Source organism: Equus przewalskii, chromosome X, assembly GCF_037783145.1.
Source record: "Equus przewalskii isolate Varuska chromosome X, EquPr2, whole genome shotgun sequence".
NCBI lineage: Eukaryota > Metazoa > Chordata > Mammalia > Perissodactyla > Equidae > Equus > Equus przewalskii.
Window position 1 is genome coordinate 109,307,240 of NC_091863.1, and position 27,036 is coordinate 109,334,275.

At 40.7% G+C, this 27,036-nt stretch overlaps 1 protein-coding gene across 1 annotated transcript in view; it reads left to right on the forward strand.

The window, feature by feature from the left end:
• ADGRG4 (adhesion G protein-coupled receptor G4) overlaps nucleotides 1–27,036 on the forward strand; it is a 95,070-nt gene that overhangs the window by 13,804 nt on the left and 54,230 nt on the right. Inside the window, 7 exon segments of the mRNA XM_070603370.1 lie at nucleotides 6,605–12,616; nucleotides 13,618–13,712; nucleotides 19,615–19,679; nucleotides 21,247–21,295; nucleotides 23,127–23,206; nucleotides 24,740–24,903; nucleotides 26,377–26,509. Coding sequence (XP_070459471.1) covers nucleotides 6,605–12,616; nucleotides 13,618–13,712; nucleotides 19,615–19,679; nucleotides 21,247–21,295; nucleotides 23,127–23,206; nucleotides 24,740–24,903; nucleotides 26,377–26,509 — 6,598 coding nt within the window.

Consider the following 27,036-nt stretch of genomic DNA (forward strand, 5'->3'; position numbering starts at 1 on the left):
TTAAAATGAAGCAACGTAAGTTGCGTTATCTCCTAAGAGATATCTGGTACTTGAAACTGCCTGACACCCGCTTGACACCTGCTTGACAATTTTGTTCAACTCATTTGTTTTTCTTTTTCTAAATCTTATACTTCTCTTTGAGATGCTTATTGGAAGTGCTAATGACAATTAACATCTATAGCTCAGCCCTCTCCAATAAAAATATCATGCCTAATTCCCCTCTGTGCTCTAAAAGTTTCTCATTACTTATTAGCATCCCTCTAGTAGTGTTCTTTGAATGCTGCATCAAAGAAGATAACTTAGGTTTTCTGTGGCATTTAGTGTTTTATTGTTTTCCTAAAAAGTGAATGCAGCTCTGTCATTAATCGTTTGTAAAGGAGTAGGAATTGTGGACTCTTGTCTCAACATTAGTGCATTCATAGAGAGCGATTCAGACTCTGGGATGCCACACTCCTCATATGTGATATAAGTAACACTTTAACAGTTTCCTAGGCCAGTTGGCTAGGGGAAAGCCATCTGCAAAAATGGAAACCAAGATCCTGACAATTCTCCTTTTACTTGTAGTTATGGACAGATTTGAAGGCAGAAAGCTTGAAATAAATATCGTGCTGCTGAAACGTACCAACTTCTTGATAAAACCTAGCAGAATACGAATCTCTGATAATTGAAATGATGTAAAATTAAGTGAAAAAATACTTCTTATATAACTTTGACTTTTCTCCTTAGAAATCTATCTACTTTTGTGAACTCAATCTATACAAGTTGCAGGTTTCCGATTGTCACTCATTCTACTTTCTAATGACCACAAAATCCTAAAGAGCATCCTATACACAACTCAAAATTTATATATATGCAAATTGAAAGTAATTTTAATGCTCAAAACAGCGAAACGAGTTAATAGATTGTCTACAAAAATAATTATTCGTTCATCGTATGCAATATGCTTTCCAGGTGGATAAATTCAAAATGCTAATTTCCCAATGGTAAATATGCATGATTTCATTTTGAGTGATTTGTACTGGAGAAAAATTATGACTCAGTCTTGAATTATACCATGCACCATTTTCACTTGTATGTTCCAAAATTCCACTTATCCAAGTCTGAATTGGATGTTTTTCTTCTGAGTGAGCCTGCTTTCCCAATTTTCCTATTTCTATGAATATCACCACTCTTCTTCAAGTTGCCCAAAAGCAAAATTTGAGTTTTCTTGGATTTCTCTGTCTTCTCCATCTCTTAAATCTCTTTGTTGCTGTAACCTGTCAATTCTTCCTTTCCAATAGCTGAAGGACTAGGAATCCTCACTCTAACCTCATTCCAAGCCCTCATCATTTCCACTTGTTCAGTCAGCCTACAAATGTCTATTGGACATCTACCATGTGTCAGGCCCTGTGCTAGGCACTGAGTGTACAACGGTGAGCAAAGAAAGATGAGATCCTCGCCCATACGGTGTAGTGAGTAAGACAGACATTAATAAGCACACGCGAATGTAAAACTGTAGATGTGACAAGTACTATGAAGAAGAGGTATGAGGTGTCATAAGAGCCTAGAATAGGGGCCAGCCCCGTGGCCGAGTGGTTAAGTTTGCATGCTCCCCTGTGGCGGCCCAGGGTTTCGCCGGTTGAGATCCTGGGAGCGGACGTGGCACTGCTCATCAGGCCATGTTGAGGCGGTGTCCCACATGCCAAAGCTGGGAGGACCCACATCTAAGAATATACAACTATGTACCGGGGGCCTTTGGGGAGAAAAAGGAAAAATAAAATCTTTGAAAAAAAAAAAGAGCCAAGAATAGATTGGTTTGACCTAGTCATGGATGCCAAAGAAGGTAGGCTTCCCTGAGGAGGTGATGTTTGAGCTGAGATCTAAAGGATGAGTAGAACTACATCAGATGAAGAAGGATGGGAAGAACATTCTAAGCAGAGTAACAGCATATGCAGTGATCTTGTGGTAGCAAAGAGCATGCCAAGTATTGGAGGATGGAAACGAGGCTGACGGGTTGAAGCTCAGAAAACGGGGGGGAAACCACGCAATTTGAAGCTGGAGAGGTAGGTAGGGACCAAACTGTGCACAGCTTTATAGGTTTTACTAAAAAAACTGTGTGTGTGTGTTTTAATCCTATGCGCAAGGGAAGGCCACTAAAGGGAGCTGAGTGTGTGAATGTGTGTGTTTGATATGATAACATTTGCATTTCAAAAAGATCATTCTGATTGCATTATGGAACAGATTGGAGGGGCCCCAAGAGTAGAGGCAGAGTCCAGTCGGGAGGTTACTGCAGAAGTCCAGGTGAGAGATTGATGGTGGCTTGGTCAGGGTGACAAGTGACAGAGATGGAGAGAAACAGATGGAGTCAAGAGATATCTAGGAGATAAGATCCATAGGATAAGATTATGGGTCTGCTGTGGCAGGTGAGAGAGAAAATGAAGGAGACGGAGGGAGAGGGTTTTGGCTTGAATAATTGAATGTATGAAGGTGCCATTCACCGAGGGAATACTGAAAGATGACCCAGTTTGGAGAGAAGATAGTGAGTTCAACTTAGGGCATATTGAGTTTGAGGTGTTTATGAGTCAATGTTTTTAATGTCAAGTAAGCAATTGGTTATATAAATGTGGAGCTCAGAATGGAGATCTGGTCTAAAGATATAACTTTGAGATTCATCTGTGTATAGATGTAAATTGGAGTCCTAGGTGTGAAGAAACTATAGAGTGAGAAGAGAAGAGGTACTGGGACCAAGCCCTGGGGAACTCTAATATTTAATGGCCAGGTGGAATAGGATGGGTCTGCAAAGGAGATACAGAAGGAGTGATCAGAAAAGTAGGAGAAAACCCAAGAGTGCGTTATGTCATGGAAGTCAACGAAAAGAGTATTTTAAGAGGGAGAGAGTGGTCAACCCTGTCAAAAGCTCTTGAGAGGTCCAGTAAGATGAAGACTGAAAAAGTATCCATACTATTTGCATGTGGAGGCCATTGGTGGCCTTAGTGGGTGCTGTTCAGTTGATTGATGATGGCAGAAGCCAGATTAGTGTGAGCTAAAGAAAAGGGCAGGAGAGCATGGAGACAGCCAGTATAGGTAAACTTTCTTTAAAGAAGTTTGAACGTGAGGGGAGGAGAGAGAGAGGACAGTACCTACAGAGGAATGTGGGGTTTTTACTTTTTATTGCAAGAGATTGGAACACATTTTAGATCAATAGGGAAAGGCTCCTTAGGGAAAGGAAGGATGACTGCTGGTGTAAGGTTTCTTTTTGTGTGTGTGTGTGGAAGATTGGCCCTGAGATAACATCTGTTGCCAATCTTCCTCTATTTTGTTTGTGGGATACTGCCACAGCATGGCTTGATGAACAGTGTGTAGGTCTGTGCCCAGGATCTGAACCCGCCAGCCCTGGGCCACTGAAGTGGAGTGCATGAACCTAACCACTATGCCACTGGACCGGCCCCTGGTGTAAGGTTTCTGAGATGCTAGCACAGTTAAATTTCTATCTGATGACTTCAGTTATCTTTTCCTATGAAATAAGAGACATGGTTACTTGATAAACACGTGGTGGTAGAGTTTGAGAAGGGGGAAGGTTTGAAATAGTTACTGCAGAGAGTAGGAGCATAAGTTGGCCAGAGAAAAGTAATAGGGCAGTAGGACTGGGCAGTGTGAAAAAACTTATTTAGGGTTGCAGATCATGAATTTATAGAAATACTAATTCATCCTCTTGTGTAACTGTGTCCAGCAGTGCTTGATGGCTCACATGCAGATATGGAGGCGATGGATAGCTGGGTTGGCCCAGAGTTGGCAGGAGTGAGGTGGGGAGGAGGACTCTACCAGCATCTTAAAGAGTCTCCTTGCCTTCAGTTTCTTCCCACTCCTACCCATCCTGTTCACTGCCACGAAATTCATTTTCCTTCGAGACTACTTTTTATCAACTTATTCTCCTTGCTCAAGAATCTAAATCCCGGGGCCGGCCCAGTGACGTGGTGGTTAAGTGTACAGGTTCCACTTTGGCGGCCTGGGGTTCCCCAGTTCGGATCCCGGGTGCAGACATGGCACCGCTTGGCAAGCCATGCTGTGGTAGGCATCCCACATATAAAGTAGAGGCAGATGGGCTTGGTTGTTAGCTCAGGGCCAGTCTTCCTCAGCAAAAAGAGGAGGATTGGCAGCCGATGTTAGCTCAGGGCTAATCTTCCTCAAAAAAAAAAAAAATCTAAATCCTTCCAAATGGTTTAGTGGTAAGAGCACAGATGACAGACTTTGGTTTGAACTCCAAGCGTGAAGTTGAGCAATTCATGTAAAGTTTCTGACACTCTGTTTCTTTAACTCTAAAATGGGAGTAATTGTAATATCTCCCTTATAAGACTGTTAGGTGGATTAAATGAGAGCATGTAGCACAATGCTTGGCTTGTAGTAAGTGCATGGAATTTATTATATTATCTTCTCTTTTTTTCCCCTTCTTCTTCTCCCCAAAGCCCCCCAGTATGTAGTTGCATATTCTAGTTGTGAGTGCCTCTGATTGTGCTGTGTGGGACGCCGCCTCAGCATGGCCTGGTGAGCGCTGCCATGTCTGTGCCCAGGATCCGAACTGGCGAAACCTTGGGCCACCGAAGTAGAGTGCGGGAACTTAACCCACTCAGCCACGGAGCCAGCCCCTATATTATCTTCTCTTATCTGTCTCTCCACTCTCCCCTTCAGGTCCCATCCTGGTCTGACAGTCTTTCTCACCCCTATCCAATATACTCCTTCCCAGCTAGACTGATCTTTTCAATGCCTCCATATTCCTTGCCAAGTGCCTTTGCCTTCTCTACGCAAACCCCATCATTTCTCAAAGGCCTACATCTTCTAAGACAAAGCTTCCTTTTTAGCTTGAAGCCAGCATTAATCTCAGTGCACTGATCTCCCATTGCACTTTAGAGACATGTGGAACCTGATTCTATCCCATTGTTCACTTTACTATAAACTGTACTATTATTTTATTGTTTTGTTTTCAAAAATATTATGTTATAATTTGTCTAAAACTATTTCAGTAATACAAGATTTTTTAAATAAGAGTGTGAGCTCTTTGAGGGAAGGAATTATGCCATAATCTCTATACAGTCAGCCCTCCATATCCACGGGGTCCACGGCTGTGGATTCAACCAACCACAGATCGAAAGATCTATGATAGTTGCATTTGTACTGAACGTGTGCAGACTTTTTTCCTTGTCATTATTCCATAAACGATACAATGTAACAACTATTTACATTGTATTAGGTATTATAAGTAATTTAGGGATAATTTAAAGTGTACGGAAGGATGTGAGCACGTTATATGCAAATACTCTGCCATTTTATATAAGGGGCTTGAGCATCTGTGGGTTTTGGTGTGGGGGGGGCATCCTGGAACCAATCCTCCTGCAGATACCAAGGGACAGCTGTACATTTCTCACAGAACCTAGAATGGCGTTCACAATGCTTGTTGAATTTAACTGACTTGAACCGAGACGTAAGCTAGGCTCTAGTGGTCTTCAAAGTGGAGTGCGTGATTCTAGAGGGTACACAGACAATGCGTTAGAGTGCAGGAAGAAAAGGTTTTAAGACTTCTTTTTAAATTTATTTTTATCATACTCTTGACATTTCTATTTTTGTGCATATTTATAATGTACATAATACAAATTTTTATATGTATACATTATTGATAAACAAATACAAATACATCAGTGGTGCATGATCAAGAAATTTTAATCTTGGGGTTCCAGATCAAAAGATTTTCAATCTATACTATTTAGATGAGTCATAAAAATTTGACCAAGTCTAAAATAGCAAGCCTTTATTTATTTCATTGTTTTAACTTTTTATTGAGATTATGATAGTTTAGAACCTTGTGAAATTTCCGTTGTACGTTATTGTTTGTCAGTTGTGTTATAGGTGCACCCCCCCACCCTTTGTGCCCTCCCCCCACCCAGCAAGCCTTTATTAACAACAGTTTATTATTTTCTGAGCACTTACTGTGTGCCAGGTGCTACGCTAAGTGTTTGACATGCATTAACTCAATTCTCAAAACAATTTTAAAAGGTAGGTGTTATTATCTCACATTACAGAGGGGGAGATTGAGGCACAGAGTGGTTAAGTAACTAGTCCAAGGTTACATAATGAGTAACTGAAGGAGCTAGGATTTAAAACCACATCTATTTGAATCCAAAGCTGGTCTTCTTTTGTTGGAAGGTTTTTAACTACAAAATCCAACTTCTTTAATAGATGCAGGACTATTCAAATTATCTATTTCTTCTTAAGTGGGTTTTGATAACTTGTGTCTTTCAAGAAATTGGTCCATTTCCCAAAGCTAATCCTCTTAATCAGTGCACTACTCTAGCATGCACCCCTCTTTTAGGAGTGCCTATATTTTTTTATGGAGACACTATGGAAAGGATGTTCTCCTCCTTGTTACTTAAACAGGGTGTTATGAGAACCATATAGAGATTTTTAGAAAGTCAAAAATCATCTTAAGAAAAACCAAGTAATCAAGTGATTTGGTTGTATCAGATACTTACCTCTTATTAAAAATATGAGAAAAAATTAGAGAACTCTTTCTTAAAGAACTCTCTCTGATTTCTAAAGCTGAATTCAAAATAACACGTGCTTTCTAATTTTTCAGTTGTTTCTGAAAATACGACAATTCAAGAAACAAGTACAACTCTTTCACAACAAATAGATTTGACAACTCCACCCCAAGTTACTGGACTCAAACCGCAAAAGACTGTATATTCTTCTTCAGCGATGACCCAAAGCATGCCTGTATTTGCAACTGATCATACAACCCTATCATATTCCAATACAACACCTCCGCTTCTAGAAACAATGACTGCGCCAAATTTTTTAAAGACATCCATAGCAGAGACAGCTACATTGGCAGCAGATGCTTTGTCTACTTCAGCAGCCATTGCTCTGCCGACCAAGAGTACCTCCAGAGGCACTACTACCAATTCCATGGAAATAACTAAATCCCCATCTTCAGAGAGCACAAGGACATCAAAAATGGCTGAAGCCATCGTTCCTGAGGCTTTTCATCGAACTACAGCTACTCATTTCCTATACACATCTGGATTTACCAAGAATTCAACTGTATCCAAAACTTTAGCGACTGAATCTCAGTCGGCCATTATGAAGACAATATCTTTATTCTCATCTATCGAGTCGACATCTATGCCTACATCATCTTGGCCCAAACTCAAATCCACAGATATTGGGGATCTCCCTATCTCCACAGGTAGCCAGGAATTTCTTGTATCTGCAACTGCTGGAACTGTACCTTGGGCCACGATGGAACAGACTTCAGCTACAACTACTCACATTGGGACTACATCAGCATTCCCAACTGAGTCTGTTCTCATCTCCACAGCTGCTCCAGTGGAGTCTGTATTTCCTAGAAATCAGACGGCATCTACATTGGCAACAACTGATATGGAAATAGCATTTACAGCTCATTCAATGACGCTCCCAACTGAGCCTATTGAGACGACGCCTGTGCTAAGAACAGCTGAAATAGAATTGAAGTCTACAAATTTCCAGGATGTCTCTTCACCCAGAGTGAAGGATACAATATCTACCTTCATGACAAAAGAGGCCTCTTCTATGGCCCTTTCTTTCAGGACATCCTCTCCATTCAGCGGAGCTCAGAGTGTACAGACAGTTATCGATGCTGAGACTACACATACAGCCTTGACTCCTGGAATCACACTTGCACCTACAGTGACTGAAACTATGCTTTCCCCTACAATCACTGGGCCAGTACTTACTCAGAATACATCCACAGGTGGTGGAAACATGCTTCCTTTGATTTCCACTAGATCAACTTCCACTTCCAAGGTATCTGAGTCTGGTCCCACATCAATAACAGATGAAGGTGCCCATCTGTGCTCCACCAATGAGACCACTTGGACTTCCAGGCCAGATGAGACCCTGTTGACATCAGTATTCCATGGGAGTACTTCTAATACAGAAAATTCATTCACAACTGCTAATATTATCATCCCACCAGAAGCATCCGCAGAGAGTGAGGATGCCACTACCACTGATGCTATCATTACTGCTGATGCTACTATAGACAGATACACAATGGCTCTATCCAAATTGACATCTCCGTGGTTTGCTAATTTCTCCACAGTTTCTGGAACCACATTTGTAACCAAACTGCCTGAGTTTAAACTTACCACCTTACTACTAAAAATCCCCACTATGTCCACAGTAGCTGGAAATGAACTTCTTTCAGCACCAAGGGAGACGGTTGCTCCACCAGTAGATACACTATCTACCCTTGCTGACACTGAACCAAATTTTTCTACTGAGGAGAGTGCTTCTGAGACCATACAAACAGAGACAAATGGTACAATTGCATTTGGAGTGACAACAGCCCCTGCACCAGAGTCTGCAACAACACAAAGATTTGACGCTACTGTGACAAGGAAAGAAACAACTTCCCATTATCTTAAGGGAACCTCAGCAATAACTGAGGTTTTTCCATTTGCAACAATGCTGGAAGCAACAGATCCTTCTGCACAAATGATGACAGCCTCTATCACTGTTTCCCCTTTTCCCGATATAGGAAAGTTGACTACCCCATTGGATAATAAAGCTGCAGCTACTGAGGTGAGAGGAAGTTGGCTTTCTACAAAATTGGTGAAAACCACACCTAAGAGTTCACGTAATGGAACTACAGAAACTTTTAATTCCGCTCACACATACACAGCAAATTGGAATTCAGAGACTCCATCTGAGGGGAATCCAGCTCCATCTCCCACTTCTGGGAGCACACAGACATTCCCTGAACCCTTGGGTTCTTCCACCACAAGGATATTGGGGACCAGTTTTGCCACTATCCCTACAGACAGGACAGTTATGTCCTTGTTGGCTGGTACCTTGCCTCCACAGCCTACAGCTACCCGTTCCCCAGCAGCCACGTTGCCTATTACCCATATCTTCTCACTACCAGTTAATGTCTCTGCTGTCACCTCTATGGTGGTGCCTGAGGAGACTAAGGTTACCATGCCTGAACCTTCTACACTGGTGGAGGCTTCCTCCACGTCTATGTTTTCAGATGTCTCAACTATGTCATCAGCTACAGTGACTGCAGCATCTGTGCCACCGTTGGATCAGACTGCTTCCACAACCAGCGATACCGTGCTTACCCACAGAGACTCGATTCATACCACTTCAGAGGCCACAGTAGTCTCTGTCAGGAGGACATCCATGGCAGTTGCCTCTCTGACAGAAACTCCAGTCCCCTCGCTGAAACCTTTCACTCCTGTGGCAACTAAGGCTGAGACCACCCTTCTCTCCACCTCAGCTGACACAGTAACCCCATCCACACCCACTCTTACCTGCTCCAAATCTCTCCCTGACAACATTCCTGTTGCATCCTCCACTCATGTGATCTCAACTATGTCTACACCAGTAGCAACCCGACCCATATCTCAAGTGAAGAAGACTTCTGCCCACGCTCTCGGCTTTCCGTATACTTTCAGTGGTAGTGGAGACATTAGTTTGGCTACTGGCCCCACAGAAACTTCTGTTGTTGATGAGACCATGCCCTCACACACCTCTGCCAATAAGCTTACTACTTCAGCAGATGGTCACATTGCTCAATCTTCCACACGTCTTGTAAACACACAGGTCCCCACCCTATTAGTGACTGACATTTCTACCTTATCTCCTGACAAAGAGCAGATGACCACCTCCCTGGGAAACACCCCTAGAACTATGGAGGTGACAGAAATGTCCCCATCAAAGAATCCTTTGATTTCAGACTCCCAGAGTACTCCATCCTCCAAAATGACAGATATAGGATTTACTGAGACCACAAAAATTCCCAGTCACCAAACACATTCACCTTCAGAGATTCCACTTGCGACTCCACCTGACAGGATTTTGGCTTCATCTCCCACTTCTGGGAGTATGCAGGCTACACGCATCTTGACCTCAGGTACCACAATAGACATACACATTTCAGACATGTCTACCAGTCTTGGGAAAACAGATCTCCTTTCACAAGCTCTGCCAACTACCACATTTTTGTCTCCTGGAGAGGAAGGCATGAGTGCCCTTTCGGTATACACTCCCAGGACTGAGAAAATGATAGTAAGGTCCACCTCCGTGACCCACCTTTTCTCATACCACCAGGATACTTCATTTGTAGATATCATAACTTCCAGGACAACCAGAATATCAAATCCTATTAACATCAACACAACTCTTTCACACTTGCTTTCACCTAGGACTCAACCTGAGGTGACTTTAATTGGCTCTACCATTTCTGAAAGCACACAGACCCCTCCTGAGTCCCCGTCTCTTTCCACAACTGGACTATCTAGTGCCAATTTTACAGTTACCTCTACTGACGAGGTCACGACAGCGCTTTCTGCTCCAAATGTACCTACGGCACTTCTTAGGAAAACCTCTACAGAAACATCTATTCCTATCTACCGAATGTCCTCACTGCCTGTTAGTATAACTGCCTTGACCTCCAAAAGAGTTTCTGACACTCCCACGATACTAATGACTAATTCTTCTATAGCCACTTCTAGATCCACTTCCGAGCCTGTGTCCGAGATATCTTCACTGTCAGTTAATGACTCTGCCTTCTCACTCTCAGCGGTTTCTTCTGACCCTTCCATAAAAGTTGGATCATTCTCTACTTTATTGTCTTCAATTACCCCCAAGACTATTATGACCATACAGCCATCTACATTGGATGCCACACCTGTGACATATGCTGGGTCTGCTTCAAAAAGCACAATGGTTTCCTCTGCTTTCACTACTTCAGAAATGACAGAGGTGTCCTCCAGGATCACACCTGCATCCCTTTCCTCTCCAACAGAGCCAACTTTTCCGTCTGTGAAAACCGTTCCAACCACTATTATGGCTGGGATAGTGACTCCATTTGTAGGCACCACTTCCTCCTCTCTACTCAGTTCTAAGAACACTGAAGCTGTTTTTTCCATTCCAAAGACCACATTTTCACCATTGCTATCAACACCCCAACAATCATCACAAGGAGATGAGGCTACAACTCTGGGCATACTATCCGGGATCACTAACGGCTCCCTGTCTCCTGTAAGCAGTGGTAGAGTAACAGCTCTCACAAATACTTATTCCAGAACTGCTGCCCCTGAAAGTGTGTTTTTATCCACTCCTTCAGATAATCTCCATACTTCTTTGAATATTCAGGTTTCCCCATCTTTGACTAGCTTTAAGAGCACTCCTGGACCCACAAAAATTGTAAAAGGTACCAATTACCTTTCTTTGAATACAGAAAAGATGACTTCTTTGTCAGAAAATACTTCAACAAATGAACCAGCAAAAGGTGCCACATCTGTGAATACCCCTGTCTCATACCCTCCAGGGACTCCATCCAGTGCAACTCCACTCTATTTGACATCATTTCTTTTTTCAGCTCATAGTAGTGAAGCCAAGGTCTCTACTCTAAAGACTTCTCTTCCTCTTACATCCCAAATGGTTGAATTTCCAGTTCTGGAAACAAGAACCACAACTAGTGACACCCAGTCTCCACTTATGACTTCCTGGAACACACCCACAGCTGAAGATTCCCAATTTCCAATTTCTACCACTACTCATGTACCTACACCCAACGTGATGGAAACAGAGACGCCATACCTTGGTCCTGGGTCTTTATCAACATTCACAGCCTCTCAGACCGGTCTTGTATCTAGAGATGTTATGGCAACATCATCAATTTCCACATCAGGAATTCTTTCTACCTTGGGGATGTCTGAGAGTCCTTCGTTATCAATATCTTCAAGATCTATTCCTACCACTTTGGCTGACATTAAGCACGCATTTGAGAAGACAACCACATCTGTAACTCCTGGAACCACATTTCCATTGAATTCTTCTGGTGCTGCTGCAGGATCTATAATTTCAAAGGCTACTACTTCACCCATGCTGAACTGGATCTTATCTAGTCCCCCTTTAGGTTCCCTTCTGGCAACTGTATCCAATACTCCTCACTTTATAACTTCCTCTACAGTACAGGGGTCAAAATCCACATTTCTGACTTCTGACATAACCCCAACACATCCATTCACTAACTTTACAACACTACCCTTTGCTACTGTAAGCACCATACTCACCAAAACCACTCCAACACCTACAGTGGGCAGTGTCACTACTGGCTTGCCAACTTCTCTCCCCGTATCTGTAAAAATCACAGATGACAGTGTGTACATTTCCAAATCCCCTGAGGCATCTTATAGAACCACTATGCCTGCCAACTTCAGGAGTGTGTCTCAACCTCCATCCTTTAGCAGAATGAGTAGGTCACCTCCTACAACTCACCACACCCTATCTATTGGCTCCATGCTTCTGTCTAGCCCTACAATAACATCTGCACAGACCAGAATCCCAGCGGCATCAGCATCCCCTACTTTAATTCTTCCCAAGCCCACAGTGGACTCCCTACCAAATATAACCATCAATTCATCTACTGCTACTGGAGCCTCATTTCCACTCATACCCACTGGAGTAACACATCCTTTTACAGCAACTGTGTCTTCACTACTTTCTTCCTCTTTTGGGACAAGTTGGCTGGACTCCACATCTTCCTTTCTATTTATGGAAACATCAACTTCGCTTATTGCCACTGTATCCATAGGTATGTTCCACAATGTGTGCAGTGTATCACTAATAGAATGTACGCACAATGGGCCATGTGTTCTCCAAGGTGGCCTGTTCTCTAAAGGCAGAAAAGGATGAAGAAGGGTATACGTGTATCTTATCTCCTTTAGACAGTGGATACTATGAGTATCTTGTCCAAACACAGAATTCTCTAGCCGTCTTGCTTATCTTTGCTTTATTGAAATACAATGCAAATGTATTTTTTCAGTCAGTATGACATTTCTAAGCCTGCTTTATACCCATTTGGTTCCTGATACTCTGACTCTGACGCTGCCAACGTGAACGTGGGTCAGGAACTCTCCCCCCTTTCCCAGTAGGAGGATTATATGGCCTTAGGTCTGACATGTTGATTACGTACCAGAAAACATCAGAAGATATTCCAGCCTGATTTTTTAAATTCTTCTTATTCAGGTCTCAGCCTTTTCCAGTCTCTACCTCCAGCGGGCTTGGAATGCTTATCTGTGGCCAGGAAGTATTTGGCTTCTGTATCATTCAAATTTTGGATGTTCCTTCAACTTTTAACATTCCAAAATTGAAATTTGATAGGACAGACAAGAGAAGGAGGGAAATAAAGAGAGAAAAACCAGAAGCAGAAAGAAAACCACGGGGAGAAATAAATATTTTCTCAGTACAAGTGATCTTCTGAGATAATGTTCAGTTTGGCCATTAAATGGACTGGAAATCCTTTGGCCAATGAAAATTGAAGATTTGGGGGATTTGCAGAATGTCCATCAACTGTGTAGAAATTAGGGAACTGCCCAAATAACTAAAGCAAAAATGCAATGGTACCTCCTGTTTGCTTTTGGATAAGGAGCTGAAAGTGCTGGTTCTTGACCTTGGAGTTAAACTGAGCAGAGTTTAAGAACGAGACTTCATTGTTTGGTTTCTTTAAAATGAAGACCTGTTTTGACTGAATTTACAGAAGTTAAATTTCTTGAACTAAATGAATAAAATTAATCTCTTTATTTTTAATTACAGTTACTTTCTACAACATTGAAATGAGCTTCTCTGTCTTTGATGATGAGCCAAGGCTCGCTGCTAACAGTGTTGTGAATGAATTTGCAGAAAATTGGGTAAAATAATCTTTTGAATATTTATGCCACTTAAAATATGTGAATATATATTTGACATATATATGTATAGGACAAAGACTGAGTAGATCAAAACCAGGCTCTACGTTTTTCTACCCATAATACATTTCACAGCTAATTAGTTTTGATTTTATTTTTATTAAGGTTATGAAAGTTAACATCCTTGTGAAATTACAGTTGTACATCATTATTAGTCATGTTGTAGGTACACCACTTCACCCCTAGTGCCCTCCCCCGACCCCCCTTTCCCCTGGCAACCACCGATCAGTTCTCTTTGTCCATATGTTAACTACCACCTATGAGTGGAGTCATACGGAGTTCGTCTTTCTCTGTCTGGCTTATTTCACTCAACATAATACTCTCAAGGTCTATCCATGTTGTTGTGAATGGGACGACTTTGTCCTTTTTTATGGCTGAGTAGTATTCCATTGTATATATATACCACATCTTCTTTATCCAATCATCAGTTACTGGGCACTTAGGTTGGTTCCATGACTTGGCTATTGTGAACAGTGCTGCGATGAACATAGGGGTGCATGGAACTTTTGGAATTGCTGAATTCAGGTTCTTAGGATAGATACCCAGTAGTGGGATGGCTGGGTCATAAGGTATTTCTATTCTTAACTTTTTGAGGAGTCTCCATACTGTTTTCCATAGTGGCTGCACCAGTTTGCATTCCCACCAACAGTGTATGAGGGTTCCCTTTTCTCCACAGCCTCTCCAACATTTGTCACTCTTGGTTTTGGATATTTTTGCCATTCTAACAGGTGTAAGGTGATATCTTAGTGTAGTTTTGATTTGCATTTCCCTGATGATTAGTGATGATGAGCTATTGGCCATCCGTATATCTTCTTTGGAGAAATGTCTGTTCATGTCCCCTGCCCGTTTTGTAATTGGGTTGTTTGATTTTTTTATTGTTGAGTTGTGTGAGTTCTTTGTATATTATGGAGATTAACCCTTTGTCTAGTTTTGATTTTTTTGCTGCAAATCTATCCATTCTGTAAGCAACACCATGAGGATGTATGCAGTCTCTCTTTCAGAGTGCCAGTGCTAAAAGCTTTTATGGAATGCTGTTATTTTAATTTGTTTAGCACTGTACATCTGCTCCACTGACACAAACTCTAGATCTTTGCCTAATTTTCCTATTTGGAGAAAGTAGGAGAGCAGTGATAGCAAAGTCTATGCCTCTGTATTTAAATATTTTTGTTTTCTGCATTTTAATTTTTTCTCTCTCTTACATAATACATGTTTTATTCATCCTTCTGTTTTTCTGATAATAAGAGTAATACACACCGTAAAAAATTCTGACACTGAGTTCTGAAACCCAGAAAGTAAATATCCTTTCTAATTCTGCTCTTTGTATTAACTCCTCTTTTAACATATTGAGGTATTTTCTTTCAGATTTTTTTCTATGTATGTAATAACACTGATGCGTGTATGTTCTTTTACAAAGATAATTGGAATCATGCTAGTTCTGCTCTTCTGAAACTTGCTTTTTTTCCGCTTAATCATGTATCTTTGAGCGCACTCATGCCAGTGAATATAGATGTACTTCACACACTTTAACAGGGTGCACAGGATTCTACCAGATGATTGAGTGAAATCATATAGCGTTTCTCTTTCTCTGTCTGGCTTATTTCACTTAACATGATGCCCTCAAGGTTCATCCATGTTATTGTGAATGGGACCATTTTGTCTTTTTTTCTGGCTGAGTAGTATTCCATTGCATATATATACACCACATCTTCTCTATCCAATCATCCGTGGATGGGCACTTGGGTTGCTTCCACACCTTGGCTATTGTGAATAATGCTGCAGTGAGCATAGGGGTGCATAAGTCTCTTTGTATTGTCGATTTCAAGTTCCTTGGATAAATACCCAGTAGTGGGATGGCTGGGTCATATGGTATTTCTACTTTTAATTTTTTGAGAAATCTCCATACTATTTTCCACGGTGGCTGCACCAGTTTGCATTCCCATCAGCAGTGTATGAGGGTTCCCTTTTCTCCACACCCTCTCCAACACTTGTTTTTTGTCTTGGTGATTATAGCCATCCTAACGGGTCTAAGATGGTATCTAAGTATAGTTTTGATTTGCATTTCCCTGATAATTAGTGATGTTGAGCATCTTTTCATGTGCCGATTGGCCATCTGTATATCTTCTTTGGAAAAATGTCTGTTCATATCTTCTGTCCACTTTTTGATTGAGTTGTTTGTTTTTTTATAGTTCATTTGTGTGAGCTCTTTATATATTATGGAGATTAACCCCTTATTGGATATATGTTTTGCAAATATTTTCTCCCAGTTAGTGGGTTGTTTTTTCATTTTGATCCTGATTTCCTTTCCCTTGGAGAAGGCTTTTAGTCTGATGAAGTCTCACTTGTTTATTTTTTCTTTTGTTTCCCTTGTCTGAGTAGACATGGTATTCGAAAAGATCCTTTTAAGTCTGATGTCAAAGAGTGTACTGCCTATATTCTCTTCCAGAAGTTTTGTGGTTTCAGGTCTTAACTTCAAGTCTTTGGTCCATTTTGAGTCTATTTTTGTGCATGGGGAAAGATAACGATCTACTTTCATTCTTTTGCATGTGGCTGTCCAGTTTTCCAAGCACCGTTTATTGAACAGTCTTTCCTTTCTCCAGTGTATGTTCTTGGTTCCTTTGTGGAAGATTAGCTGTCCATAGATGTGTGGTTTTATTTCTGGGCTTTCAATTCTGTTTCATTGATCTGTGTGTCTGTTCTTGTACCAGTACCATGCTGTTTTGATTACTATGGCTTTGTGATATATTTTGAAGTCAGTTATTGCGATGCCATCAGCTTTGTTCTTGTTTTTCAGTATTGCTGTGGTTATTCAGGATCTTTTGTTGCCCTAGATGAATTTTAAGATTCTTTGTCCTATTTCTGTGAAGAATGTCATTGGGATTCTGATTGGGATTGAATCTGTAGATTGCTTTAGGTACTATGGACATTTTAACTCTGTTTATTCTGCCAATCCATGTGCATGGAATATCTTTCCATTTCTTTATGTCATTATTGATTTTTTTCAGTAATATTTTATAGTTTTCTTTGTATAGGTCTTTCACCTCCTTGGTTAAATTTATTCCTAGATATTTTATTCTTTTTTGTTGCGATTATAAATGGAATTGTATTCTTGAATTCTTGTTCTGTTGGTTTTTTATTTGAGTATGGGAATGCTGATTTTTGTAAGTTGACTTTGTACCCTGCAACTTTGCTATAGTTATTGATTATTTCTAATGATTTTCCAATGGATTCTTTAGAGTTTTCTTTTTTTTTAAAGATTTTATTTTTTTTCCTTTTTCTCCCCAAAGCCCCACAGTACATAGTTGTATATTCTTCATTGTGGGTCCTTCTAGTTCTGGCATGTGGGACGCTGCCTCAGCGTGGTTTGATGAGCAGTGCCATGTCTGCGCCCAGGATTCGAACCAATGAAACACTGGGCCACCTGCAGCGGAGTGCGCGAGCTTAACCACTCAGTCACGGGGCCAGCCCCTAGAGTTTTCTATACATAAAATCATGTCATCTGCAAACAGCGAGAGTTTCACTTCCTCAGTGCCTATTTAGATTCCTTTTATTTCTTTTTCTTGCCTAATTGCTCTGGCCAAAACCTCTTGTTGAATAAGAGAGGTGAGAGTGTGCATGCTTGTCTTCTTCCTGTTCTCAGAAGGACGGCTTTCAGTTTTTTCCCATTGAGTATGATGTTGGCTGTGGGTTTGTCATATATGGCCTTTATCATGTTGAGGTACTTTCTTTCTATACCCTTTTTACTGAGAGTTTTTATCATGAGTGGATGTTGGATCTTGTCAAATGCTTTCTCTGCGTGTATGGAGATTATCATGTGGTTTTTGTTCCTCATTTTGTTAATGAGGTGTATCACATTGATGGATATGCAGATGTTGAACCATCCCTGTGTCCCTGGTATAAATCACACTTGATCACGGTGTATGATCTTTTTGATGTATTGTATTTGGTTTGCTAATATTTTGTTCAGGATTTTTGCATCTATGTTCATCAGTGATATTGGCCTGTCACTTTCCTTCTTTGTGTTGTCCTTATCTGGCTTTGGTCTCAGGGTGATGTTGACTTTGTAGAATGTGTTAGGAATATTTCCATCTTCCTTAATTTTTTGGAATAGTTTGAGAAGAATGGGTAATAAGTATTCTTTGAATGTTTGGTAGAATTCTCCTGAGAAGCCATCTGGTCCTGGAATTTTATTTTTGGGTAGGGTTTTGACAACTGTTTCAATCTCTTTACTTTTGATTGGTCTATTCAGATTCTCTACTTCTTGATTCAGTCTTGGGAGGTTGTAAGAGTCTAAGAATTTATCCATTTCTTCTAGATTGTCAAGTTTGTTGGCATATAGTTTTCCATAATATTCTCTTATAATCTTTTGTATTTCAGTGGTATCCATTGTAATTTCTCCTCTTTCATTTCTAATTTTATTTATTTGAGGCTTCTCTCTTTTTTTCTTAGTGAGTCTGGCTAAGGGTTTGTCAATTTTGTTTATCTTCTCAAAGAAACTTCTCCTAGTTTCATTGATCGTTTCTACAGTCTTTTTCTTTCAATTTCATTTATTTCTGCTCTAATTTTTATTATTTCTCTCTTTCTGCTGAGTTTGGGCTTTGTTTGTTCTTCTTTTTCTAATTCTGTTAGGTGTAATTTAAGATTGTTTATTTGAGCTTTTTCTTGTTTGTTAACTGGGGCCTGTATTGCTATAAATTGCCCTCTTAGGACCTTTTTTGGACCTCTTAGGACTTTTGCTGGATCCCATTATAGTACTTTTTTTTAAATACAGGCATCCATTGGTAGACATCTGGGTTGTTTCTACTTTTTTCCCTATTTGGAAACAAATATTGACAATAATACCCATACAATAAATTTTGGGGGCATTTGAGTGTTTCTATAGGATAAATTCCTAGAACTGGAATTGCTGGATCAAAGGACATGAACGTTTCACATTTTAATAGCTATCGCTATGTGGTCCTGTCTGTTTCCCCTCTCTCTTCATCGGCATTTATTTTCTTTTTTCTTTTTTTTTTTTTAAAGATTTTTTATTTTTTTCCTTTTTCTCCCCAAAGCCCTCTGGTACATAGTTGTATATTCTTCGTTGTGGGTCCTTCTAGTTGTGGCATGTGGGACACTGCCTCAGCGTGGCTTGATGAGCAGTGCCATGTCCACGCCCAGGATTCATACCAGTGAAACACTGGGCCACCTTCAGCAGAGCGCGCGAACTTAACCACTCGGCCACAGGGCCAGCCCCCATCGGCATTTATTTTCAAGTGTGTATGACATGATTATAAGTACTTGAAAATGGGTGGGTGTATTTGTCCACTAGGGCTGCCATAGCAAAATACAGAGTGCAGAGTCTCTTAAACAGCAGACATTTATTTTCTCCTAGTTCTGGAGACTGGAGGTCCAAGGTCAAGGTGCAAGCAGGGTTGGTTTCTGGTGAGGCCTCTCTTCCTGGCTTGCAGATGGCTGTCTTCTCACTGTGTCCTCACATGGGGTTTATTTCTGTGTGGGTAGAGAGAGAGCTCTGGTGTCTCTTCCTTTTCTCATAAGGACACCAGTCCTATCAGAACAGGGCCCCACCCTTATGACCTCATTTAACTTTAATGGCAACCTTAAAGGCCCCACCTCCAAATACAGGCACATTGGGAGTTAAGGCTTCCCAAGATGAATTTGGTGGGGGACACAATTCACTCCATGAGAGTAGGTAAAATGTAAATTGAAAAACTGAGTGGAGCATATGGAAATGTTGAACCAATTGAAATAATGAATGCAGTTTAATGATCTCATCGTCTCAGGTAACTTTGCTGGGTTAGGCTAGAGGAGCAGGAATACTAAAACTGGTATGTTTTGTCTTTTACAGTTGAATTCTATCTTTCAGGACAGTGAATTTGCTCTTGCTAATCTGGCTATTCAAATTAAAAGCAGGTATGTGAGTGTCAACTACTGTGGGTTGAAGTGCAGTTTGAGGGCATTCCGGGTCTGTTCCTATCCAAAGGGGATTTCTTTGCTTTTGTCTGAGGTTTAGGGACTGGTGCTTTTTGAGTTATGGCTTCCTTTCTGAGTGTAGGTTCTCTTTGGAATGAGGAAGAAACTTCTATCATTACTGTGGGGTATAAAGCCAATGGGAGAACAAAACAGAAGAAAGTAAATAGGGGAAACAGTGGAATTGGACTCAGTTACCTCTAACGCCCCTTTCGACTTTAAAACGCTATGATTCTGTGACTCCGGAAAAAAATCATGCCTTAAAGGGATGACAGCCTAAGGATGGCTAATACATGAAGATTTGTAAGGCCTTTTATTTTTGGATAATGCGTTTTCAGGAATTAGAAACTCCAAAGGGAACTTGAAATGTTTAAACTGAGGAATGCTGACGAGTCCAAGCCACGCCTGGGGCACAAATGTGGAGAGGTGGCTGCAGTGAAATCAGCAGGCACTGAGTAGTATCAAGGAGACCAAGACAAAGGCAATTGGTCATCTGAGAAATATTTCCTTTACTCTTTCCCTGCATATATTATTAGTTCCCAGTTAAAGAAACATCCAGAAGAGTCCCTTTGAAAAATAGGCATGGCTCTGGTAAACCATGGGAAGCTAATTTTTAAAACATTAAATGTGACTGCCTATTTTCCATACACTGGGATTTCGGTTTCTATTGCATGTTCAAATATAAATAGGTTCAAGAATGTTCATAGAAAGTAATGGAAGTAAATCCGTGGTAGCTTATTCAAAGAAAATTGGGGATGTCTGAAGTGTACAACATTCTTTTAAAAAATTGCGTCTATTATTTTACCCCATTACAAAAGTAACATGTGGCCAGTGTAAAATCTTAAAGCTTTACAGAAATATGGATAACATGGATAGTGAAAATATCCAGAAACCCACTCTTCCCCACCCCTCCAAGAGCTCTGGTTAATAGCTTATTTCACATATTCCTCTAGACTTGTTGCCATGCATTTCCTAAGAGAATGGAATCCTACTCTACATGCTGTTTTACGACTTTCTTCTCTCGCTTTAGAATACATCATGTACATTTCTTTCAGACCGGTATATACAGACTTAGGTTATTCTTTTAAATTACTGCATAGGATCCGTTTGTGTGGGTGTGCCATGGTGTAGTTAGCCAATTACCTGGTGCTGGACAGTTCAGTTATTTCCACCCTTGTACGTATATATATATATATATTTTTTTTTTTTTAACCGGAGATGTATAGTTTTTATTTCTTACATATCTTTATCTCTTGTACATCTATTTTTATGTACCCTTGCTGGTACTATTATGAGATAGAGTCCTGGAAGTGGGATTGCTGAGTCAAAGGCCTACCAAATAATGACCAAGTTCTTTGGAAGTGTATTCTTGAATCCCTAGTATTATTGGAATTTCCAGCTGGGAGAGTCTACTGTTCTTCCTCAGAGTTGTCTTTCTCCTGAATTTGTGCCCTTGTGCATTTGGTACTATATTTCATTTTTCTAAAATTTTTTGATGTTTTTGATACAGAGACACTTCTGAGCAAGTGGGAGAAGAAATAATCGTGGACCAAACTTCTGTAAGTAATTTCTCGAAACGAATCTACTTGTAGCCATCCTATACCTGATCAGATGTAAGTAAATAGCTCCTCCGCCCAAGTCTGTCTTATCAGGCAAGGCTCAGTTGTGAGAACTGAGGGTCAAATTACATCACCTTTTTTGGGATCTGCACAAGAACCCATGAAGAAAACTGTCCTTTGCTTTTCTGAACTATCTAGGTGGCAGTTTTTTGAGGCAAATTTTGTGGGCTATGGGAGTGTTGGAATGACTTGGGGATTGTAAATACTAAATGGAATTTCTTGATTGTAGACATCTTGCAAAAAAGCCTGATTCTTCCAAGAGTAACACAATTTTTTGGAAGACTGGCATTCACATAATAAATTCACCCTCTATTTGTATAGATTTGAAGTCAGAGTGTGACAAAACGATCTCCCATCATCTTGCCCCAATTCTCAGTACTTATTCCAGGGCCTTGAAATTTTGCAATGTTAGACTCTGAAGGGATAGTATACACACACCTTTTAAGGTATTTAAATATGAGACAAATGTTTTGACTATACAAAATGCAATCAAGCCTATGGTGTATTCCAAATTATCTAAAATTTGGAAATTTTTTTTTAAAGATTTTATTTTTCCTTTTTCTCCCAAAGCCCCCCGGTACATAGTTGTGTATTTTTTTCAGTTGTGGGTCCTTCTAGTTGTGGCATGTGGGATGCCACCTCAGCATGGCCTGATGAGCGGTGCCATGTCTGCGTCCAGGATCCGAACTGGCGAAACCCTGGGCCACCGCAGCAGAGCGTGCGAACTTAACCACTTGGCTGTGGGGCCGGCCCCTAAAATTTGGAAATTTTTGAATTTCCAATTATTTAAAATTGGAAATTTTAAAAGATTAATTAATTTTTTAAGTTTTAAATTATTTTAAAAATTATTTAAAATTGGAAATTATTTAAAATACTTTCTGGGGGCCAGCCCAGTAGCTTAGCGGTTAAGTTCACACACTCCACTTCGGCCACCCAGTGTGTGCTGGTTCATAATCCTGGGTGTGGACCTACGCACTCCTCATCAAACCACGCTGTGGCAGGAGTCCCACATATAAAGTAGAGGAAGATGGGCACGGATGTTAGCTCAAGGCCAATCTTCCTCAGCAAAAAGAGGAGGATTGGCTGTGGATGTTAGTTCAGGTCTAATCTTCCCGAAAAAAAAAATTCTATAAAATACTTTCTGTAAATAGCTGAGTTAGAATTTTTTTATTGAATACATTATAGATAACATGACATAAGTAAAATTGCTCTCAAATAATACATGTAAAAGCCTTTTGGTGGTCACATGGTCCCCAGAGTCAGGCTGCCTGGATTGGAGTCCCTGCTCTTCCACTTCCTGACTGTGAGTCCTTGGGCATCTTAATGAACCTCTCTGTCCTCAGTTTCCTCATCTGTGAAATGAGGATAACAATATTATCATTCCTCACAAGGCTGTTGGAAAGATGGAATGGAATAATTTATGTAAAGTACTTAGCACAAGACACAGAGAGTAGTAAATGCTTGTTAGTGTTTACTATTGTCATCACCATGTCAGGATCCAGATCCAGAAGGTTTAGATTCTGCTCCTAGCTCTGTGCGACATTGGGCAGATCACTTAACTTCTCTGAGACTTAGCTTCCTCATCAAGAAAATGGGGTGACGATCCGTGCATTGCCCATCCTACAGGGTTGATGTGAGGACTAAACGCATTGATGTTTTTGAAGGTGATTTGCAAATGGCAATGGGTTTCATAAATGTAAAGTACAATTATGATTGCTGTTGTCGACAATAAGCCCTGTACTCAATTTTGACGTTTGTTTAAAGATTTCAGTGACTATGTACTTTTCTTTTGCATTATTTGGAACAGAGAGAAGGGCAAGGAATGGCTACAATTTCCCATGTACCATACAGGTAGGAGCTGAGTTTATTCATAGCTGGTACATTTAGTTCTGATTTTCCTTCCATTTAATTCTGTATGTGCAGCCTGTTGGTCAGAGTTGTCAGATGGAGATCAAAGTATCCAGTGGTTGTTTTACAGATGCTGTAATTGGGCTCTTACCTTCATGAAATAAGTTGTTTCAGTTGGTCACAGCACAGCCTAGCAGCCTGCCAGCTGCCTCTTTGTAGTGAAGAGAAAATAGAGTCCAAAGTGGTCATAATTTGGGGATGAGGGAATAAAACGTTTGTTGTTGTCATCAAAAAAGTCCAGAAAATACTGACCAAGCAAATTGAAAAACAACACAGAAAGCAGCCTCAGTCCTGTTCAGACCCGTGATCCAGCTCCTCCTGGAACACTGGCTGTCGTTGGTCTGCTTGACTCAACTCAAGAAGGACATATAGCCAAAGAAGGCTCATGGAAAGATCATTGAAATGTTCAGGGTACTAAAAGTAGAGAGTCTGTTGTAGCAAGAGGAGAGGTTTAAAAATGAGGCGTCCTCTTCAGACTGGAAAGATGAGAGCTGAGAAGAGAGAGCCTCTAAATGGAATGGGTAGGATGAGCAGGTATTTCACCAAATATGGCTCAGTGGAGAGGGAGGCACGGCTGAGATCAGACATAGAGAGAAATTTTGAGTCAACACAAGCACGTCTAACTTTCAACAGCAGTAGGAAACAGAACAAATGTGTTCTTCATGAAGATGTGTCTACAAATGTAAATAGAGAAAAGGTATAAGTAAGTTTGTGAATCCGAAATGTGCTCTGAAATGGAATAGTAGAGGAATTTAGAGTGTTTGAGGATTGCGCTACAGAGGGTGAGGTCAAGGACAGCCTTATTCTTTTGAAACATATCTTTTGGAGGATAGAATATTCAGAAATGAAATACTAGGTCTTTGTCACCTTGGCTAAGGCTCAGTTCTCTCATCTGTAGAATGGGAATAATAATGGCACCACCTCATAAGGTTGTTGTGAGCATAACATGAGTCAAACACATGAAGAAAGAGCTCTACAAATGTTAGCTACTATCATTATCATTGTCATCATTATTATTCTATTATAGAAATAGACCTTCTGCAGAATACATCTTTATAGACTAATTGAGCATGTGCCTATTTGCCTTATTGCAGTAACAATGGATAAATTGGAGACTAGAAGGATAAAATAGTCTCTCTGTAGTAATAAATCCTGAATATTCTATCCTCTCTATTAATTATCACAAACTCCTAGAGAAATTGCATGGCTAGTCAATTTCAACATAAGGCAAATGTTGCCGACCGTTCTTTTGAAAATGGATTTTGAGTTGTTTGTTTTGGATGGGAGAAAATTTATCAGAAGATTTCAATATGCTGTCTTCCATCATTTCTTAAGATTTGCCACTTCATAGCTGTAAAGTGTTTAACATTTATGGACTACCAATTAATTCATCTGTACAGAATTTTAGTACCACAGGCCAAATTGCGCTCTGTTGACATAACTGCAACATCTTTCTTTTTTGCTCTGCTTTTTTAGCTGTGTTTGTCAGGTCATCATAAAGGCCAATTCTTCTTTAGCACCTGTCGAATTGATTAGAAGGATCAAAAGTAGAATACATGGCAACTTCACGCATGGAAACTTCACACAAGATCAATTGACGTTATTAGTAAAGTCTGAACACGTTGTAGTGAAGAAACTAGGTAATTTCGGGGAGGGGGGTATTTCCATATGAATTCACTCCCCTTGTTATAAAGCTCATAATGCATACCTAGTAAGAGATCCTGACTTCAGAGGGGAGAGACGTTGTCTTCATGGTCCTTTTCATATCCTCGGTGCCCACTTGCCCTAACAACCTTTCTACCTTTAAAGAGATTACCAAAAAACAGAGTGCCAGAGGGGTTACCAGAGACTGTTAATCAGCTCTGGATATCAGCGTGGCCAGTCCATGAATGGCATGGGAGGACTGTCTTTCTTGTGTAAATATCCAGAGCCCTGGAGAGCTTCCTCATTACACATAATAGCTGCCCAATAGATACTTGCTAATTTATTGATTGATTTAGCTAGCTATTCATCTTGGAAAGTGATCTGGGAACAGTCCAGAATTTCTCTCATGGGCATTTTCTTTTTAGATTAGCAAGCCTTTAAAGGCAAAAGAGAAAGGTTACCAGGCCGCTCTGCCTCCTTCTCATTGCTGCCAACTTTCTTCCCTTTCCCCAATAGAGTGAAGTAAAAACATCGAGCTAACCCAGATAACACGAATAGGCGTTAGAACCCACAATCCTTGGCAACAAAATAATTAAGTAGCAGAGGGCAGGCTGTGATTGTTAAAGGATGAGAGTGAGATGGAAGGCAGAGAAGTGTTGAAGCCACAGGCAGAGCCCGCCGTGCGAGTGACGCTCGAGAATGTGTCCTGAGAGTGCCCAGAAGGCCCCTCTCATCCTCACTCAGAGAGGGGACTGGGCTGGCTGGGCAGGGCTGGCTGGGCCACTTCTCTGGGCCCTTCAACACCTGAGGGAAAGATTCCTGAAATCAGGGTCACAAATGCCGTGAGTGGCCAGTAAAATCTGGGAACTTACCACACAAACTTGGCCCAGGTCACATCTCCCTTACTGTGACAACATTTGGCAGCAAAATCTTGCCCTCAGCACCAACGCCAGAACAGAGTTTCCAGGTCTATGTTGGTGACGGCAGACACATTAAGTTTGCTAAAGTCAAATCTCCTCCGGAGTCCATTAAGAAGGGAGGAGCCATCCAGAAAGAGAAGCGAGCCTTTACTCTCCTGTCATTGCACCTCGAACTATTAACAGTGGGTACCTCGGAAGGAGGGCAATTGGCAGGTGAGAACTTTTGATTTTTACTCTATACCCCTTTGTGTGGCTTGAATTCTTTTCAATGCATGTGTATCACTTTTAAAAACAAAAAAACTGTTCTGTCCACGGGTGGTTTTAATGAAAAGGACTAAATGTGAGATTGTACTGAGAGGCTTATTTTTTAAAAAAGACTCCATTTAATGCTATTTTCAGTGAAGCCTGGTTTAAATGGCCTGGTCGAAAAGATTTCCTCTTTTATTTGCTGATGTTTATGCGCAGGGTAATAATGATGGGTTGTAATGGATGTTCATGGTATTTTTAAGTGCCTTTTGCCCTTAAAACGTGCGCTCATTTTCTCTGTAGAGCCAGGAAAGTGCGAAGCCGATGAAACAGCCTCTAAATACAAAGGGACATATGAGTGGCTCTTAACCAATCCTACGGAGACAGCCCAAACTAGATGCATAAAAAATGAGGATGGAAACGCTATTCGAATCTGGTATGTACCGGCCAAGCTCTAATTGCTAGTTCAGATACACAAAGATCTACTTAATTAGGGGCATATTTCTGTGTCATTTCTCTGAGCCTGCTCCCTCCCTCCGCCTCGACTGTCTGTCTTTCTTTCTCTCACCTTTTGGACCTACTTAAGCATGCACATGCAACACAACAACATTCTAGAAAAGAATTTCAAGAGGACAAAGAGAAAAAAGTCACCCATGATCCCACCGCCTGAACACAGCTGTTTTTAGGTTGATGTATTGTTTCATCTGGCCTTTCACTGAGTGCCTTTATGTTTTACGTAGTGGTAATCGCCATCCTTATATCATTAGTGTCATTTAGCCTTTCACTCAGTGGTTTATCAAACATTTTCCATGTTTTACATTCATCTTCTTAATGACCATTTTGAAAAACTGCCTCAGAAGCTACCTCGTTGATGGGCCATAATAATTTACTAAATTACTCTTCTATTGTTGACTTTATCATTTTCCCTTTTAAAACCATCAGCCCCTTTTTCTTACTCTCTGC